Genomic DNA, 20,415 nt, shown 5'->3' with positions numbered 1-20,415 from the left:
GAGAAGCACAATTCGAGGGCCTGGAAAAGAGTGGTCCATTCGCATGCAGGGCAGAGATGGGCAGACTTTTAGGACAAGGTTTGCAGCAAGGAGAGCAGAGAGAGGGGGAGGAAAATGGCGGGGCATAGGCTGGAGGCTTCTGGAGATCTGAGAGACGGCAGCATGCTTGCGAACTGCCAACGTGACCCAGAAGGGGGTGGCCTTGGGCAGGGACAGGCACCTCATTCCATGTAGCAGCATGGAAGATGTGCAGGACAGACACCAGATGCTGGATGTGTTGACTTAGTGGCGTTAACACAGTCAGAATCCAAATGGAGTCACTGGTATTAAAAACCCTGAATATAGACTGTGGAAGGGCATGAAGGGAGGGTTCTTATGCAGACATGCTTGATAGCAAGAACAATCACAAAAGACTGCAAAAATCACAGCCGTGCACAAAGACCATCACAACTTACACACACAAACACTTCTGGGAGGACATCTGCCCAGTAGCTGCCTGTCCAGCCTCAGACTGGCACCATCCTTCCTGGCAATCCTTGTAGCCAAGGATCATTGATTCAAAACAATGATGTCATCGTCCTGTTTCCTTTGAAAATCTTTGTCTTCCTTTACCTTCCTTGACCCACACCCAATTTACGATGGCACACATACTGTATTGCAATGAATGTTCCCGAGTAAATCTCATTTTCTTTTAGAGAGCCTCTCTCTGTTATTTAGGTTGACAGTGGGAAAATCCCAGACTGCAAATCCTTCCTCAACAAACGGCAAACTCTCCAGGGAGGGTGGTTGGTGTTTAGAGAAGGCGAAAGCTGCAGTAGCAGAGTGCACATGCGCAGAGTCAGGAGGCCTAGTGCTCAGCGTGGGTGTGCCTGAGACCTGGGAGATGCCAGGGGCATGGGAATAAGGTGTTATCTAGTTTTTCCCCCAATTTAGTTTTCTCTAATTTAGGCGCAGGTTCACTGTAAGCAAGCAAATCAGTCCTGGGGGCCAGCTGGGTGAGTGCTGGGGGGCAGGGAGAGGGGAGGGAGTGGGTGCACAAAGTGACTCTACCCTCAGAGAGAAGCAGAGTAAGGCAGGAAAAAGAGGTGTGCACATGCGTGGTCGTGTGTGCACGTGTGCAGATGTGTGTGTGTGCGTGCGAGTGCATGCGTGTGCATGTGTTTCTGTGTGGGTGTGCACATGTGTGGCGGTGGGGGGTGGCTAACGCAGGCATGGGAGCAGCATGGGCTGTAGGTTTCCATGAGGCCCCACGGAAGTGAAACCGAAGGAGAGGAGGTGGCGGAGAGGGCAAGGTGCCTGGATTCGGGCTTGGTGTGGTCATTGGTGATGAGAACATCCAGGCTATGCCCAGGGCAGTGCATGCAGAAGTGGGAGGTCCAGGCCACACCCCCTTGGGTTCTGGAGGCTCTGGTAGCCAGCATGGAATATAGGAGGCAGGAGAACTGTGAAGGGCTGAACCTGTGGTGGGTGAGGGGTACATGGGAAAGAGGAGGTGGCTGCCTGAAAGAAGGGCAGAGGCCAACGTCCAGGCATGGCAGGAGCTGGCTGGTGAGGAGAGGAGGAGGGGGGGAGCAGGGAGGGCACAGGGGGTGGGGGACGCTGCCTTAGCGGGGTGTGAGGGCACAGCCTGCGGGGAGAGGTGAGGAGGCAATGCCCCTTCTCAGAAAGCACGTTCCAGGTATCAGTGACACCCCCACATTTGGTTTCTACTAAGGGTACTCTTGGCATGTGCTGATTTTGTTAAAAAGAAAAATAAGAGACTACGTCAGTCAGCTTCGGCTGCTGTAGCGAAATATCACAGCCTGGGAGGCTGAAACAAGACTTTTACTTCTGACAGTTCTGGGGGCTAGAAGTCCAAGATCAAGTTCCAGCAGCGTTGGGTTTCTGGTGCGGGGTTTGTGGCTGAAGCTTCCCACTGTGCACTCACACTGCCGCTTCTTTTGCACATGTAAGGGTGGGGAGAGCACTGAGCTCTTTCTATTAAACATCAGCCCTATTGCACGACTTAACATTAATTACCCCCGCTAGCACACCTCCGAATACAGTCACATTGGAGGTTAGGGCTTCAACCCATGAATTTGCGGGGTGGGGTGGGGGGGGCGGAATTCAGTCTGTAGCAGGCACCTACTGAATAAAGTAGATATTGGTTTATACATCAGATGGATTTTGCTGGAGTCATGCTCAGTGGTGGCTGTAAGGAGGAACCCTGGAGGTGTTAACACAAGCCAGTGATGTCACCCCAGCACAGGCCTGGGGCCCGAGCCTGCAGCACCATCCCTCCCGCCCCGCCCTGGCAGCAGGTTTCTTTCCAGAACAGAACAAGCCCCTTTTGATGTCACTGGGCATTGCCTTGGCGGTTTACTCAGAAGCTGCAGGCTAGCCTCGCTAGAGCCCATTGCCAGGCCCTGGCCGCCCCTAAATCTGTGTCCACAAAACCCTCCGGAGTGCCTGCTCCGCTGGTGGCCACTGGCCACACAGGGCTGCTGAGGACTGAAAGCGGCCTTGTGAGCTGCTGCCAAGAGGCAGGTGCCCGTGCAAAGCCTTCCTGTGAAGGAATCTCACTGAGGTTGATAAATATTGGTTACATGTTGAATGATGTATCTATCCATTGGGTTAAGTAAAACGTATTGTTAATTTTGGTTATTACTTGTTACCTTTAAAAAATGTAGCTACTAGAAGCTTTAAGATGACAAATGTGGTTCTCCTCCTCCATCTACAGGCATGTCCCGTTCAGGGCAGCTATGTCCCCGCGGCCTCAGACCCAGAGTCCAGCCCGTGCTCTGGTCAGCATCGCTGCCCTGCGCCGAGCCGGCTGCTCCACCACGCTCTGCGCTCCTGGGCCCTCACCAGCCCCTCTCCCCTCGAGCCCCCTTCGTCCCTGCGAGGGTTCCCTGCACGCCCCGCGCTGAGACCCAGCCTGGCTAGAGTCGGAGCCCTCCGCGACGTCAGGGTGCGCCCGGCCTGACGCCACCTCCCCTCCGTCTTCTCTGGGCCGCAGCCGCTCCTCGTGAGTGAAGTCGCGGCTAGGGAGCCGGGTGGACGCGCCAGGAAGCTGCACAATCCACGCTCCGTCTGCGCAGAGAGCCGGGCGCGCGTGGCCTGGCCCCTGCAGGCGCGACTCTAGCCGCCCCGGTGGGCTCCTCTCCCCGGCACGCCCGGCACGCCCGGCACGCCCGGCACGCGGCTGGACGACTGCGGCCGCGCGGGGGCGGGAAAGTCCCCTAGGAGCCGCAAGAGAGCACACCCGCAGCCGACGCCCGGAACGCACGGCCCCTTTAAGAGGTGCCGCCGGAGCAGGGCCGTGACGTCATAGAAGTGCGAAGGGCGGAGTCTGTGCGCAGCTGCGGCGCGGGGGGCGGGGCGGGGGCGCGGCGTTCTTGCGGGCCTGACTGACAGGAGCGCGGTCGAGAAGCGGCCAGTACTAGGCCGCCGGACGCAGGAGCACCCCGCGTAGGCCCCGCCCCGACAGGAGGCCCCGCCCCAGGGCTGGCCCCGCCTCCATGAGGGCCCCAAGTCCCGCACAGGCCACGCCCCCTTCAGACCCCGCCCCACTCTGTTCAGACCTAGGCCCAGCTCAGGCCCCGCCCCCAAAGTCTCCGCCCCCAGGAAGGCCCCGCCCCTGGCCCGGCCCCACCCCGCACAGGCCCCACCCTGGGTCAGGCTCCGCCCCTCGCAGGCCCCACCCCGAGTCAGGCTCCGCCCCGCGCAAGCCCCGCCCCGGGCTCGGCTCCGCGGGGCGGGACTTGCCCTCAGCCTGAGTCGGCGGCGGCTGCGGGAACTTTCCCAGCGGATCTAATGGCTGCGCGCGGGCCGCTGTGAGGCGCGGCGGCGAGCGACGGGCGCGGGGCCGCGGAGCAGCGAGAGAGCGAGCGAGCGCGAGGCCGGAGCCCCGGCCAGGCCCGGCCGACCCGCCGAGCCCGCGATGCGCCCCGGGGCCGCCCCCCGGCGCAGCTGACGCCCCGCGGCCCCGCGAAGACCCCGGCCGGCCGGTCCCGGAGGAAGCGGCCGCCGCCGCAGCCGCCCAGCCCAGCGCCCGCGCCGCCCGGGCACCATGGCGGGGAAGGCGGCCGCCCCGGGCACCGCGGTGCTGCTGGTCACGGCCAACGTGGGCTCGCTCTTCGACGACGTAAGTGCCCCGCGCTGGCGGCAGGCCCCGAGCCCGGGACCCCCGACCCTGACCCCGGGGCCCCGAACTCCAAGCCCTGGACCCTGGACCTTGAACCTCCAGACCCAGAGGCCCCAGACTCTGATCCCTGTACCCGGGACCCCAGACTCCTGTCCTGATTCCCAAGTCTGGGAGCCCAGACCCCTGTCTTGATTCCCAAGCCCGAGACCTGAAGACCTGGGCCCTGGATCCCCGAACCCCATCCTCTAGATTCCAGCAGCTGACCCTTGACCCTGGGACCCTGCCTCTGAACTGTCTCCAAATCCCGACCTCGAAACTCCAGTATTAAAACCCTGTCAGAACCCCTGTTAACAGTCCCTGCAACCCAAACCCCAGAAACCTGGTCTGTGCGCACCAAACCCAGCCCCAGCCCTGATTTCCGAATCCTCAGAACCCTGGCCCTGGAATGCCCATCCCCAACCCTGGCCCTGAACCCCAGATCCATGGTCACTGGAACCACAAATCCTGACTGCAGAACCCAGGTTACAGAACCTGCTCTCAAACGTCTGTCTCTGGTCTCTGAGCCCTGGACCCCAAACCCTGAAACATAACCACAAATCCTAACCCAGGAACTTCTGACACTGGGCTGTGTCCCCAACCTCCTGTCCCTGTTCCCTAATCACTGAATTCTAGCCCTAGAATCCCAGCCTTCATACTGTGGTCCTTTGCCCCTAAAGCCAATCTAGCCTGACTCTGAACCCTGAATTTCAACCTCAGGCCCCAGCTTATGGCCCTGAACCTCTGTCCTTGACCCCTGAACCTGGAACCCTGGTTCCAGAATCAGGCCCCAAACCCAATTCTGGACCCTGCTCCTAACTCTGGTTCCTAGATCCCATCCTTGGCCCTTTCCTCCAACAAGCTCCTGCCCCTGAATCCTGAATCCTGGTCTTAAAGCCTGGGCCTTGAGCCTGCAGAATTCCCAAAGCCTAACCCTTGACTCCCACCCCTGGCCCCTGTCCGCTGAGCCTAGGCCCTCCACTCTGGCTGTCAGCCCCAGCTCCTGTATGCCTTGGTGCCGGCCTCACTGTCTGTCTGTCCCTGCGGGGCCAGAGGGTAGGGTGCCCTCATTTAACCCTGCTGGTTAGTATCTCTTTAGTTCTTAAATAAGGGAAGTCTGTTGAAAGCACTGTAGGACTTTATATTTCTTGTTTATTGAAGAAAAAGATGCTGAGAAGCTCTTCAGGGCCAGAAAGGGGATGCTGACTGCCTATGGCCTTACCTTCTAGGGCCCCTCCCACCCAAGCCTCAGTCCCACCCTGGATCCCGGGGCGCCCCCATCTCTGGAGAGACCAGGGAGCTGAGGCCTAGGGCGCACTGGGAGCTCCCCAGAGGCAGGCCGGGCTGACCTAGTTTGGCGTTTCAGCCACGGTGCCACCCTGCTGTTGGTACTCGTGCTGCCAACCCAAATAAAGCAGAGTGCGGCTCCAAGTGGCCCAGATGGAGGCGGTGGAGCCATGGACGCTCCCTCCCTCCCTCCCTAGGTGAACAGTGGGGCGCCGCACCAGCTTTATGAGGGATGTGTGCCACTGATGCACGCGTGGTTTCCATTTCAGGAGGAGGTCTTGTGTCTTTGCTGGCAGCAAGCATGGGTGAAGTGTTTGATGAAGCTCAGTTCATGCACAGGCTAGGTTTGGTTTTTATTAACGAAACGCGCTGTTTTTCTGTTTTCTTATTTTAACTTCCAGGTGCCCATGTATTATACTGACCTGCTGGGGAGGAACTGCTTTCCCTCACACCTTATTATGGACAACTTCATCTAGGTTTATGTTTGATCATTTTCTACAAAAGTGCCTGGCATGGGTGTGTGTCTGTATATTTGGTGTTCTATTCTAGGCTTTCCAGTAACATGTCACTATAGCATGGTTTTGTTCAGATGATTCAGATCCGTTAGCTGCGGCTTCAAAGCCTCAGAAATGTCAGGAGCATTAAGCATGTTGGGGCATTTTAGTCTCAAAGGGAAACAAGTTTTACTGTGCAGACATTCTTTCCAGTAATCTTTGATTCTGAGTTCTAGCATTTTTGTTGTGTTTCAATTGTATACACGTATTTATCTCTGTTGATATTAAACTGGGTAACTTAATTCACTTTTGTTTAGCAACCTATTCTCTCTGAATTTTCATTTTTCTTAAAGACTATGTGGAATTTTGCATTATGTTTACGTTTAGAAGGAACATTTGTTTTGGTCAACGGTACATAGGTTGATTCTGAAAGGTGCATTGTGATTTCAGGGCTGAGTGGAAAAGTATCTGTCCGTGTCCGAAGATTTCTTAATGTGTGCAGCTCAGTCCCCGGGGGCCAGACCCAGCCTCCTTCAGTGGAAACCAGCCAGGCACTCACATTCCCAGGCCCCCTTCCTTGGTTGAGGTTTGGGGTGTGGTACTTGTGGGCCAGAAGCCTGGCCAGTGGAAGGAAATTAATGAGTGAAGGAAGTTTTGGTTCCTTGGTTTGTCCTGGATTTCAGGGGACCTGCTTTGAGATTCTGTTTGCCTTTGTGCAGCCCGTGCCGTGCTGACGAATGCACCCTGCAGGCAGTGCTCAGGCTGTGAAGGAATCTTTCTTGCCCAGTCTCATCGTGTTGGAAGCCAAGCTCGTCTGTGACCAGTGCTGGAGCTGGTCACAGTTCCGAGGAGGAAGGTGTTTGAATCTGAAGCAGATATCCTGGACTGTGACGGACTCTGTTTTCCTTTTGTGCACAAGTAATAGGTGGTTTGCTTTTGCTTTTGCAGTTTTGAAAGTCTCCCCTCATAAGGCCCCTCCTCCTCCCCCTCTTGTTTTTGCTTTAGACAGGGTCTCGTTCTGTCGTCGAGGCTAGAGTGCTGTAGTGGTGCAATCCCAACTCACTGCAGCCTCGACCTCCCTGACTCAGGTGAACCTCAGTGTCCTGAGTAGCTGGGACCACAGGCGCGCGCCACCATGCCTGGCTAATTTTTGTAGAGACCAGGTTTCACCGTGTTGTCCAGGCTGGTCTCGAACTCCTGGGCCCAAGCAATCCGCCTGCCTCAGCTTCCCAAAGTGCTGGGATTACAGGTGTGAGCCACCGTCCCTGGTCCAGAGGTAACCCCTCTCAAAACGTTGTGTGCATAAACTTCAGCTGTGGTTTGTAGCATCCTGGGATCCACACGGAATCTTGCTCGGCAGCCCCCGTTTGCTCATCACTACTCCATCTTTGTGACCCCAGAGTGGCCGTGCTGCGGGCTGCGGGGCTGTCCCCACTGGGGTTGCGTCTGACCCTGTGCAGACAGTGTTGCCATAAATGCCTTAACAGTGTACCGGTCCCCAAGCCCTTATCCCTCACGTTCCTAGAAATTAAGGAGGACCCGGAAGAGTTCTTGTTTATGTTGGTTATAACTACCAATATTTCTCATATTGGGAGCTGAGACTGCACGAGAATACGTAGCTCACTGCAGTAGCTGGCAGAACGATGACATCATCCCACGTCACAGGCACCCCCTCAGGTGTTGGCCGTTCTCCCCTAGGAGACAATGAGAACGGAAAGAGGAGTCATTTTGTAGTATTATGGAAATAGTTTTGACCTAGTCAACCTGTGAGAAGGCCTCCTCAGCCCAGTCCTCCCTCCCCAAACTGTCATGGGCACCCCTGTCTCTGGCCAGGTGGCTGGGGTGCCTGAGACTTGCCCAGGCTTATACGGACTGCCAGACTGCCCTCGGTGAGCCCTGCAGCTGGTCTTTAATTCCTGGATTGGACTCCTGCTGTCACTACTGGTTTGGTTTGCTTGGAAAGAGGTGACCAGGGGTCCATATTTAATTGTTTTGCTTTGATGTGGCTGGTTTTTTGACAAGTGAAGTTTCTGGCTTTTGGTTCCTTCCATTTTTATGAGAAGGGAATTGAGGAGGTGAATTCTTGCCAGCTGTGGCCTCATAACTGCGTCCCACCCTTGCATGGTCAGGCTGCTGTTTGGTCCTGAGAACACAGCCTGCTGGCGGGTATCTGTCTGGCGGCCCTTCCTGCCACTTGTTCACAGCTAAGTCAGTTCTGAGCCAGTTTGCCTTTTTGCTTAGTCAGCTCCCAGGCAGCCCTGTCCCTCTGCCCAGACCTGGGGTTGCAGAACGGCTGTGAGAGTGGGCTCTGCAAGTGCTCGCTGGCAGGGACCTGAGCCTTGCAGTCAGCAGGTGCTGATGAGCCCTGGAAGAGCGTGGAGGTGGCGGAGCTGCTGTGGGTATGGAGTCAGTGATGGTCAGTGGTGCAGGCTGGCGTCTCTCTCTGGTAGCATCAGCATTGCCCTCTTTGCCACGTGGTTCCTGGCAACACCAAAGGTACTGCCCTCTCTCCCACCTTGAAAACTCTGAACTCCATGTTTCCTTCAGCCACTGCGGGGCATCCTGACTCTCTACCGTGGCAGCCCTCGAGTGGGGTGGGGGATCTCCCCGCCGTGCCCTTCTCCAGGCCTCTGCCCCAGCACTCCTGCACAGCAGGGCCCAGGGCTGGGTGTGGGTTGTGCCCAGCTGACAGTGACAGGCCCGAACTTTTGCTTCCTCTGTGGATCCTCCTTCTTCTTCAGGGATGTTTCACTTGGTAATGGCTGTGCTGGGGCAGAATTCACACACCATGCCCCTCACCCATTTCTTTTTCCTTTTCTTTTTTGTTTTCAGACAGGGTCTCATTCTGTCACCCAGGCTGGAGTGTGGTGGCTCACTGTAGCCTTGAACTCCTGGGCTGAAGTGATCTGAAGCCATCCTCCCGCCTCAGCCTTCCAAGTAGCTGGGACCACAGGTGCACGCTACCACACCCAGCTGATTTTTTTATTTTTATTTTTTTGTAGAGATGGGGTCTTGCTGTGTTGCCCAGACTGGGCCCAAACTCCTGGGCTCAAGCAATGCTCTCACCTCTGCCTCCGGGAGTGTTGGAATCACAGGTGTGGGCCCTCACACCCAGCCCTTTCACCCATATGAGGTGTACAATTCACTGCTTTTCAGTATATTCACAGGGTGTGCGACTGTCACCGCAGGCAATTTTAGAACATTTTTATCACCTCAAAAAGAAGCTGCATTAGCACCCAAGCCCCATGTCCCCCAGCCTCCCCACCCCCTGCAGTCAGTTTTCCTCTCTGTGGATTTGCCTGTCCCGGGCGTTTCACATACATGGAATCAGACACTGTCTGCCCTTTGACCTGACTGCTTTCACTGAGCGTATGTTAAAAGTGTCCACGTTGCAGCGTGCATCAGTCCTTCGTTTCTTTCTTTCTTTCTTTCTTTTTTCTCTTAAATTATAGAGACAGGGTCTTGCTCTGTCACCTAGACTGGAATACAATGGTGTGATCACAGCTCACTGTAGCCTTGACCTCCTGGCTTCAAGTGATCCCCCTGCCTTAGCCTTCTGAATAACGGGGACTACAGGCATGCACCACTGTGCCCAGCTAATTCTTTTTACTTTTTGAGGAGATGAGGTCTCACTATGCTGTCTAGGCTAGTCTCAAAGTCCTGGCCTCAAGTGATCCCCTGGCCTTGGCCTCTCAAAGTGCTGGGCTTACAGGCATGAGCCACAGTGCCAAGTCTCTTTATTCCTGTTTATGGCTGAATAATATTCCATTGTGTGGATACACCAAGTTTTGTTTCTGTGTTCATCAGCTGGTGGATGTTTGGGCTCTTCCCACCTTCCGATTCTGGTGAACAGTGGATGTTTGGGCTCTTCCCACCTTCCGGTTCTGGTGAACAGTGGATGTTTGGGCTGTTCCCACCTTCTGGTTCTGGTGAACAGTGCTGCTGTGTGCATCTTTGCAGACATCCCTAGGCAGACATGCGTTCTCAGTGCTGTTGGGTGTGTATAGTCTTGGCATTGCTGGGTGACGTGGTGAGTTTGTGTTTAACCCTCGAGGGCCTGTCAGGCAGTCCACGGTGGCTGCCCCATGTCACATCCCTACCAGCGGGGTCCCGGGGTTCTGGTTTCTGCACCTCTCGCTGTTGGCGCCCCGGGCTCAGGCTGGCCACCCTTCTCCCTTCCTGGGACCTCATCTAGACGCACAGCCGTAAGTGCCATCTCTGTGTGGGTGCCCACTCCCAGGGAGAAGCGCACAGGATGCCAGCCTGCAGTAGGTAGGGCCCTGCTCTGCCGCTCTGGCCAGAGCAGAGTGCCAGCTCTTAAGGAGGTTGGGGCGTCCTCATTTCGGAGGCAGCTGTCTTCCTCCCTGTGTGCCGGGCACAGAGGATGGGGGCGGCCTGTGGTCTGCAGGTGCCCTCCCTGCCCCTGTGCGGCAGTGGGCGTGGCTGGAGGTGTCTCAGCAGTCTTGTTTTTGCATTGCTGTCTCTGACCCAAGATCTCAGTGCACTTTCCCTGGGAGAATTATGACCTGTTTGCCAGGGCTCGTAAGGGGCAGGATCGTCTGTCTGCTGGGCAGGGAGCGTTAAATATGACTGTGGTCCCAGCCCTGGCTGCAGGGTACAGGAGCTGCTTCTGCCACCTCAGGGAAGCACGTCTAAATCTTGAACACCTCCTCACCTTAGACAGCGTCATTTCGGGTCTGTCCTTGATTTTTAGACTTTTGGAATAAACCTGGCAGTTCTCCGTTTCCCAGCTCTGCATGCCCCTCTCCCTCTGGCCCTGGCATTTGGGATGCAGCAGGCTGTGCTCTTTGGATTGTTACCGATTCAGCCTTTGAGAACGGCCGGCCGTGTTCTCTCTGCTCACAAACTGTCATCCCCCGTTTACTTCCTGTTTTTTATCAGTCTCTAGAGTTGCCGAGGAGAGAGTTTAGATCACCCGGGTTGGGGGTGGGGGTGGGACTTCTTTGGTTTGAAATATTAACGATTCCTCATGTTTTGAAGTAAGCACCCAGATGGACCTGTCGGGCAGTGTTGCGAGAATGTCTGCACGTAGGCGTGGTCATGTCCATCCCCGTCGCCCGCACTGCTCTGAGAAGCCCCGCTCTGGCCAGCGCCACTGAGGAGTGTCTGTCCGTGTGGAGATGTGGGGCAGGTGGAACAGGGCAGAGGGCCCCGCGCAGCTCTGGGATGGCTGTGCTCGGTGGGGGCCTGATTTTGGGGGAAGAGGCTGGTACTGGGGTGTTTCCGTGGACTTGTTGGGTCTGATTCAGAAGTTACAGAAATCCAGACCCGGGCCTGCCCCACCGTGAAGCATCAAATTTAGAGCCCCTCTGTCCAGGGGCTGGAGGGGCATTCGGAAGGCTTTGACCAGATCGGGGCGGCTGAGGGGGCTGCCTGGGGCAGGAGACGGCAGGTCTCTCTGATCTGTGGGGCTCACGGAGGGACAGCCTCCAGGAAGGTGGCCTCCATCCGGGAATGGGGTCCAGGCAGAGGAGGGTGGGCATCTCTCCACATGCCACTCTGGGATGTTGGGATAAGTGGCCGAGGCGTCTGGGAACGTCCTGGAGCCTGCAGCCCTCGGCCGTGTCACGCCATGTGCTCATGTGACTGAGGACGCTTCCGAGGATGTGGAAGTCACCAGTCCTGGATGGGTTGGGGCTGGACACCACTTCTGGGGCGGGTCTGGGGTGATGGCACTCCCAGCCTGCAGGGGTCTTGGTGTTGGCGCAGAAGTGGTTTCCCAGCGGCGTGCCCTGAGTGTCGGGAAGGCCCTCTGTTGCCACTCCAGGCTCAGAAGATGCCGCTTCTGGTTTTTCCCTGTCGTGAGTGAGAACAGCCCCACCTCCAGGAGCATGACCTCCGGATCAGCCTGTTACTTGAACCCTGACCCCCGGTGGGTCTTGGTGACCTTAAGCCGGTTGCTTGTCTTCTTGATCCTTCTCTCCGACAGGAGCGTGAGACTCCTCTTTAGGGGTTGCTGGGGACCAGCTGGTTGCCGTGTCGGGGGGCCGTGCTCCCCCTTCTCTGTCTTGGAAGGTGGGTGAGGGGTTAGTAGGACTGCCTCGGCCGCTGGGGTGGCTTTCCCCGGCCCCTTCCCTGCCTCCTTCCCACTCTGAATTGTCCCAGGCGTCTCTGCGTGGGGTCTCCTGGCTCTGCAGATCTGTGTAGCCTGCACTGAACTGCCCCTCTTCCTGGGTGCACTGCAGATCCCCGGCCCCCTGGGCTTTGGCCTGTCCCCTTGTCCCCACGTGACCGCCCAACCAAGGTTGTCCCTGGCCCTTCCCTCTCGTTGCTGCCTGGGCCTGCCTGGCTGGTCTTGCCTGGCCCTGCCTTTGGTCCTGCAGGCACCAGGACTGCACTCTGGCAGGGGCAGACTCTGTTTCCTGCTCAGCAGAGCCCAGGCCTGGCAGTGGTTAGCAGGCTGTCATCTGCCGCATACAGCCTTCCTTTCTGCATCCTCCCTTTTCGGGGTCCTGCATGACTGGTCCTCATTCCAGGAACCAGAGGAGATTGAAGAACCTGAGACTTGGCTTTGGCCCAAGTCCCCGTGGAGAGGAAATCCCGCCTTCAGTGCCAGGTGCGAGGCCACAGTCCAGGTTCACGTGGATGCGGGGCGGGCACCACCTGTCCTCGCATGTGCAGCCTTGGGCTGCGTTTCACCTGTCAGCCTGTCTGTGCCAGGGAGTAGGAATCCCACCTTGCATGGTGGCTCAGGGTGGTCAGGGAGGGCGTGGCTGTCACATGGTTTCTGGACTGTCAGCCTTTGGGCCGAGTGAGGCGTTACTGCCATCAGGTGTCCCTGGAGGGGCTCTCTCCATCCTCTTCCTGGCGTCAGGAGCTCTCGGCGGTCTCTGGGTAACAGCCTGGCCTTTGCTTCTGTCCGGGGCGTGTGGCCCAGGCTGAGCAGTGCACTCGGCTGCCTGGGTGGTGTGAGGTTCTGTGAGCCCGGGCCCAGCTGCCTGTGGTGAATATAACCGGGAGGGAGCGCCTGCCTCTGCCCACCTGCCTGGCATCTGGGGTTCCCGGGAGGCCGGGCACCTGCACCCCCGCCGTCGCCCTGGGCTGACCTCCCATCTCCTCCTTCTCCACCCAAGCGCCCGTGGCCTGAACAGGACTTGGTTTTTCACGCCTTCACGCCTCAGCTTGAGGGGCTCTTTTTTCAGAGGGTTCCTCCTGGACGCCTCGCCTAGGCAAGCAGGGTTTCCCTCCTTCCAGGGACAGCCCGCGTGCCCCCAGCCCCGTGAAGCGTTCTTGGTGACCCACTGAGTGAGTCCCAAGCTCCCTGCCCGTCATACTGTGTTTTACCATGACTGTGGCATCACACTCAGGTGTGCTGGCCTTTGAGCAGCAGCGTCTGGGGCGGGGACCATGGTGTCTTTTTAAATTTTTTTTTTTTTTTTTTTTCGAGACAGACTCTCCCTCTGTCGCCCAGGCTGGAGTGCAATGGCGTGATCTCGGCTCACTGCAACCTCCACCTCCTGGAAGCAATTCTTCTGCCTCAGCCCCCTGAGTAGCTGAGATTACAGGCGTGCCACCACCACACCTGGCTAATTTTTTTTTGTATTTTTAGTAGAGACGGGGTTTCACCATATTGGCCAGGCTGGTCTTGAACTCCTGACCTCGTGATCCGCCCGCATTACAGGTGTGAGCCATCGTGCCTGGCCATGGTGTCTTCATTCGGGTTCTTTTCAAATGGTTGGAGGGGTGGGGTGGGGCTGATACATCTGGCAGGGAGTTGGAGGAGCTGTGGATCCGGTAGTCCCTGGACCGTGGTGGTGTTTGCGGTCACAGATGCCATGCTCAGGAGGTCAGTGGGGCCAGGGGAAGGGGTGCTGAAGTCACCAAAGGCCAGGCCAGGCCTCTGCTGCCCGTTGCCGGCAGCCCTGGAGTCAGCTCTGCTCCTGCCTCGCACCCGGTGAAGAGGGAGAGGCCTGGGGGGTTCCGAGATCTGGTTGGCTTTTGTGTTTGCGCGTTTAACAGTGTTATTTACCTGGGATTTGAATAGCGTGCAGTTCACCCAATGTGAGTATATGGTTCATTGACTTTGAGAAAATATTTACGGTGTGTAACCATCACCGCAGCTCAGTTCTGAGACACTTCCCTCCTCAGTCCCTGCTCCCGGCCGTGGGCCACAACTGCTTTCTGTCCCGCCAGTTTTGCCTGCGAGGAGGGCGCCGTATCATGAACCACAGGCTGTGTTGTTTTCATGCGTCTGGTTTCTTTGACTTAGCATAACGCAGTGTTTCAAGGTTTGTATTGATATGCTTTGCATATCAGCAGTTTACCTGGCTGTTTTTTTGTTTTTTTTTTGAGATAGGGTCTCACTTTCACCTAGGCTGGAGTGCAGTGGCGCAGTCACCACTCACCAAAGCCTCAAACTCCTGGACTCAAGCATTCTTCCTGCTTCAGCCTCCTGAGTAACTGGGGCCACAGGCGCGGCCACCATGCCTGGCTTTTGCAATTTTTTGTGGGGATGGGGTCTCGCTATGTTGCCCAGGCTGGTCTTGAATTCCTGGCCTCAAGTGATCCTCCCACCTTGGCCTCCCAAAGCACTGGGATGACAGGTGTGAGCCACTGCGCCTGGGCTTGTCTGCCCTGTTTCATGGCTGAGCAGTGTCCCCTGAGTGGATGCATACCTCGTTTCTCCAGTCACCCGTAGATGGACGTCGTGGCTATCGTGGCTAGTGTGCTGTTTGTGAATATGCACGTGCCTGTGTGGACGAGGGTGTCACTGCTCTAGGGCTGGCCGAGTGGTCACTCTGTGGCTGTCTTTCTGGGAGCTGCTCAATTCTTCCCATGGTTGCTGCCCCATTCGTGCCCCGTTGAGTGGTGTGGAAGGACTCTAGCTCTTCTGCATCATGCCAGCACTTGGTGGCATTTGTCTTTTTAATTATGGCTGTGTGGTGGCGTCTTGCGGTTTAACTTGCATTTCTGGTCCTACTTCCAAATAATAATTCCCCACAAGGATGGTTATCTTGCCGTGTTGGTAATGGCTTTGACAGCCGGCTGACAGTGTTGGCGGGCTGCCCTCTGCCCACCCTTCCAGGAGGGCCTGTGGGATGCGAGGCCTCTGCTAAGAGGCTTCCGTTTGCCTGGCAGGTGGCAGGTGTGATGAGCATGGTGAGTGCAGGTGAAGCAGGAGCAGACAGGTGAGTGTCCTGGAGCTCTGCAGCTGCAGGGCAGGAGCTGGGGCTTCCGTGAGGCTCTGTGACAAGGGTCGGGGCCACCCAGCCCAGCCTGGGTTCCTGCAGCCCCACCCTGTGTACCTGGTCTGAATGGTGGGGATGGTGTGTCTCTGTTATAGGATTGATGTGACGACTGAGTCACTATGCCTTAGAGTACAAGTCACCCTCGAGTTACTAACCAGGCATTAGGGGATGGGGTCAGCCTCGAGTTACTAACCAGGCATTAGGGGATGGGGTCAGCCTCGAGTTACTAACCAGGCATTAGGGGATGGGGTCAGCCTCGAGTTACTAACCAGGCATTAGGGGATGGGGTCAGCCTCGAGTTACTAACCAGGCATTAGGGGATGGGGTCACCCTCGAGTTACTAACCAGGCATGAGGGGATGGGGTCACCCTCGAGTTATTAACCAGGCATTAGGGGATGGGGTCAGCCTCGAGTTATTAACCAGGCATTAGGGGATGGGGTCAGCCTCGAGTTACTAACCCGGCATTAGGGGATGGGGTCAGCCTCGAGTTATTAACCAGGCATTAGGGGATGGGGTCTCGAGTTACTAACCAGGCATTAGGGGATGGGGTCTCGAGTTACTAACCAGGCATTAGGGGATGGGGTCTCGAGTTACTAACCAGGCATTAGGGGATGGGGTCAGCCTCGAGTTATTAACCAGGCATTAGGGGATGGGGTCTCGAGTTACTAACCAGGCATTAGGGGATGGGGTCAGCCTCGAGTTACTAACCAGGCATTAGGGGATGGGGTCAGCCTCGAGTTATTAACCAGGCATTAGGGGATGGGGTCAGCCTCGAGTTACTAACCAGGCAGTAGAAGATGGGGTCAGTCTTGAGTTATTAGTATTTATGGGGGAGAGCAGAGAGAGCTTAGGAGACCACATTGCCACTGTTTAGGGTCAGAGTGGTCCCGCAGGTTAATTCACTTCACCCAGCCCTTCGGGGATGTGCTGAGGCTGCTCCAGGGGCTGTCTCAGGCCGCTGGCCTGTAGTCCCTGTCCTCTCCAGCGACCGCTCTCTCCTGAGTGTCAGTGGTCTTTGGGAGTCCAGGTGCAGGTCTCAGCAGCAACTCTGTTGGTTCTGCATAGCTAGTGCACCTGTGACACTGCTGTTATTCCAAGGTGCTCCTCACCACACCTGGAGCAGCGCCTGTGAGAGGAGGGAAGTGACACCCTTGGGCTGAGCATTTCCGTGAACCAGCTGCTGTGTCCCTTGACGTGCTGAGAGGGCCTGGCTGTGAGCCGCATGGTACGAACCTTCTGAATGCACGTGGCCAAGCCGGCATCCTGGCTGGGCTCGCTGGCCACAGGGCATCCACTGTAGGACAGCTGGGGGTGGGGTTGTCTGGCTATTTCACTATTAAAACAAGTGGAAACACTAATTTTGTCTCACTTGACCTCATGGAAGATGGTGGAGGTGGCAGCCGCCAGAGTCTGAGGGGCCATGGTCGCTGACCTCGCCTCCTGTTGTCTTAGATCCTTGGCACTGCAGGGGCAGTTCTGCCAGACGTAGCTGTTGTCTCTTTGGCCACCAACTGGCCCCTACGGCGTTTGGCCTTCGGGGTGGTCATTGGGTGCGTGGCTCTCTAGGGTGGACCTGGCCATCCTTGGGTGACAGTGGGCCATGTGCTGGGGACTCTGCAGCCCACCTGGAAAGCGGTCCACCTGAAAGGGGCTGCACTGTGGTCCATTTGGGCCAGTGGCTTCAGTAGCCACACGCTGCTTGGTCCAGGTTCCTGCCTGAACCCACTGAGCACATGAGGGGGAGAAGGCCCAGAGTGGGAGCCTGGTGGGCAGCTGCAGAGCCTTAGCCCTGAGCGCCCTCCCTTGCCTACCTTTCAGGCTTCTGAGGGGCTGTCAGTTGCCACCTGCTGGCACTGTGAAATGTTAGACTGCAGAGTTGATTGGGGAGCCCCTTCCTGTGGCCCCTGGCGCTCTGACCACATGGATGAGCCTGCAAGTGTGAAGCTGAGAACTGGGTTGACTGTCTGCTGCTTTGTTTCTTCCAAAGAGTGGCTTAGTTAGGGGACAGACCAACCCACCGTCATCTGCCTGGAGCATCCCTCCAGGTGGTCGGGGGACACCGGGCTTCTAGGTCAGCAAGTGTTTGCCATGCGCCTGGGTGCAAACTGGACCAGCCACTGTGGGTCATGTGGGGAGATTTGGGTGGGACTCTTAGAGGAGCTGGTTCTCTTGAGAAAGACATCTGTCCAAGTAGCACACAGACTTGTGGGGACATACGGCTTGCTTTAATTTTCTCCATCACCGTTACGGTTTTTCAGAGCTGTTGCAACTTCCTGTTTGCTGTAACGGCTGTGCCTCCCTCATTGCTGCAGTGGGCAGTGTGTGCATCGTACACAGGTGGAAGGTGGAGGCCTGGGCCCAGGCTGAAGGGACGTGGGGCGGGAATGGACCTGACCAGCCAGGGAACAGAGGCAGGACCCAGGGGGACAGAGGCAGGACTGACCAAGACTGTCAGAAGAGCCAGCCGGGGTCTTCTCTGAATAGTCGGCTGCACGATTAAACTGGGTTCTGCTCGGGGAGTCCCTGGAGTTCGGAGCTCTGCCTGCCTTGCGGCCCAGCCTGGTGGTACTCCCCCACACAGGGCTCCAGGTGTCCTCTGATTCTGCTATGCTGAGTCTGTCGGTGGAGGGGGAGGCCCGAGGCCAGGAGAGCTTCTGTGTGAGGCTGTGTCCTCCTGCATCCTTGTCTCCCATTCACTCGGGAGCGTTTATGGGTGCTGCCTCGGAGCCCTGGTGAAGTTGGAGTAGGATAGGGAGGGAGGATTGGTGGGCGCCTTCTCAGAGCCTTGGTGGAATATTAAGTGGGATAGGGAGGGAGGATTGGTGGGCACCTCCTCAGAGCCTTGGTTAAATATTTATTCAGATAGGAAGTATTTGGAATATCTGTTGTCACTTTCAGGGCCTCACTAGCCTGTTGTGCTCACAGGGCACGGGGTAGTGGACGGTGCTGCCTGGCTCCACGGCTGTGGTCACCAGCTGCCCTGGCCTCCGAGCTCCAGCAGGAGATGGGGGATTTGTCCAGTGACTGGAGGGTGGCTTAGGGCACGCAGAGTCCACAGCGCAGGTGGACACCACAGATGGGCTCCTGGGCAAGTGGCGGGGCTGGGTTCTGAGGGCTTCAGAGGATCAGAGCCAACTGGAGAATAAGGAAGGGGCAGTTGTTCAGGCTACTGAGAGGCGGGAAATGGGAGCTGAGCCTGCCTGGGAAGCTGCGTGGTCAGCATGGTTGGTGCAGTTGATGTGGGTGGCATGGGTGTTGTGGTTGGCATGGTTGGTGTGGGTGGCATGGGTAGCATGCTCCATGTGGGTGGCATGATTGGCATTGATGTGGGTAGCATGGTTGGTCCATGTGGGTAGTATGGGTGGCGTGGTATTATGTGTGGCATGATTGGTGTGGTTGGTGTGATCAATGTGGGTGGCGTGGTTGGCATTGATGTGGGTAGCGTGGGTGTTATGGGTGGCATGTTGGTGTGGGTGGCATGGTTGGTGTGGTTAGTGTGGGTAGCATGGGCAGTGTGGCTGGTGTGGCCACTGTGGGTGACATAGGTGGTGTGGCTGGCGTGGTCAGTGTGGGTGGCATAGATGGCATGGTGGGGTGGGGGGGTGTGGATGGCAAGCAGCAGGACCAGGTGCTGCAGGCTGGGTGGTGATGTGTGATGGTGCTCAGGCCCCTGTTCCTTCACCGTGTTAGGGAAGGGGGCTCCTGATCCCTCTCTGTGACCAGTGAGAAGATGTCGTAGGAGAGGCTGTTGTCCCGTGGGTACGGTCACCCCATTTTACAGGCGCTGGCCCAGTGGAGCTGCCAGGGCCTATCTGTTTTTTTGAACTTCTGATAAGTCGCCTGGCCGGAAGGGGAAGAAGGGGGGCTTGGGCTGGGCTGTGGCTATGCTGGGAGGATGAGGAGCTTGAAGTGACTCAGGGGACCCGGCGCCATTGGTGTGTGCTCGCAAAGTGCACGGGGTGACCAGGAGCCTCTGGACAGTGGGGCCGTCCTGACTTGCCTCCTGAGAGCCATGGGTCACAAACTCAAATGCACACACTTGGGGCTTCTATCCTATCAGGGAGAGAGGTCAAGTGTATCCTAGCGTCTCGGAGAAAATTGGTCTATGAACTTCGATAACCTTGACAATTTTAGTTTAGTTTTTGTGCAGAGTGACCCAGACAGGCACAACACTGACACACCTTGTCACACTCTGCAGGGTGTTTTGTTGCCCTCAGCACGTGTGGCCTGCACAGACCAGAGGGTGACTTCAGCGTTTTATGGCAGCTGCTGCATTAGGAATGCGCATCACAGATGAAAAACACGTGTTTCACCTTTCTATAAGAGGATGAACAGCCTCTCACCTGCTGGAATTCACCTTGGCTCAGCGCTTGGTGCTTTTGATGGAGAAAATTCAGTTCCGGACTTGGGTGGAACCTGAGTTGGGGTCTGCCGTGCCCTGGTGTCTCGGGGGGCTGCCCGGCCCCTGAAGTGGAGGAGCTGCCTTCGCCCAGGCATCTGTCCCAGCCTGCAGGCTGCCTTCCTTGTGCAGATGCCCGGGCCGGCCCCCATGCTGAAGTTGCCAGACGCATAGGTCCTCCTTGATGGCACGCTCCGGGGACTGTCACTGTGCCAACTGTGTCCTCCTGTGGCTTTGTCCTGCAGGCGTTGTGAGGTCATGCAGCATTTTAACTGCTGTGAAATTTGCTCCACCGAGTGAACACAGCAGAATGCATCCACAGACCCACAGTGGACACTGAGGCTGTTTCCTGTTCGGCTGTCACATGGGCTGATGTGACAAGCTCTCTCCGTGCACCTCCACGGCGACCAGGGCCAGAATCCCTGGGCACCTGTTGGGGCTGGTGGAAGCTGCTCTTCAGTGTGCCAAGTTTCTGTACACACATGCACATCACACACTTGCACACCACAGGCACACGCATGCATGTACAAGCATGCACTACACAGGTGCATATGTACACACCATACACACGCACAATATACATACACATACATGCATACCACATAGGCACACACGTGTGCGTCACACACATGCTCATCACATACTCCCACCAGGCTGGAGGAGAGTCTCTGATATTCCACATCTTTGACAACTTTTGTTGTGGTCAGGCTTTAAAATGTGACCTATTAGATGTGTAAAATGGCATCTGTTATAATTTAATTTGCATTACAACTTTTGTTGTGGTCAGGCTTTAAAATGTGACCTATTAGATGTGTAAAATGGCATCTGTTATAATTTAATTTGCATTACAACTTTTGTTGTGG

At 56.7% G+C, this 20,415-nt stretch overlaps 1 protein-coding gene across 2 annotated transcripts in view; it reads left to right on the top strand.

Annotated features, from left to right (window-relative positions):
• The first annotated feature begins 3,728 nt into the window (after positions 1-3,728).
• Positions 3,729-20,415, top strand: part of INPP5A (inositol polyphosphate-5-phosphatase A) — a 235,756-nt gene continuing 219,069 nt past the window's right edge. The window contains exon 1 of one of the 2 annotated variants that reach the window (XM_055245047.2): positions 3,729-4,126. In XM_055245047.2, the coding sequence (XP_055101022.1) occupies positions 4,052-4,126 (75 nt within the window). In that variant the 5' untranslated portion in view covers positions 3,729-4,051. Of the gene's footprint in view, positions 4,127-7,671; positions 8,440-20,415 lie in introns of those variants that run through there. The other variant, XM_055245039.2, reaches the window with a different exon arrangement.

The sequence above is a fragment of the Symphalangus syndactylus genome, chromosome 2 (assembly GCF_028878055.3).
Source record: "Symphalangus syndactylus isolate Jambi chromosome 2, NHGRI_mSymSyn1-v2.1_pri, whole genome shotgun sequence".
Classification (NCBI taxonomy): Eukaryota; Metazoa; Chordata; class Mammalia; order Primates; family Hylobatidae; genus Symphalangus; species Symphalangus syndactylus.
This window is presented reverse-complemented; position numbering and strand designations above follow the sequence as displayed.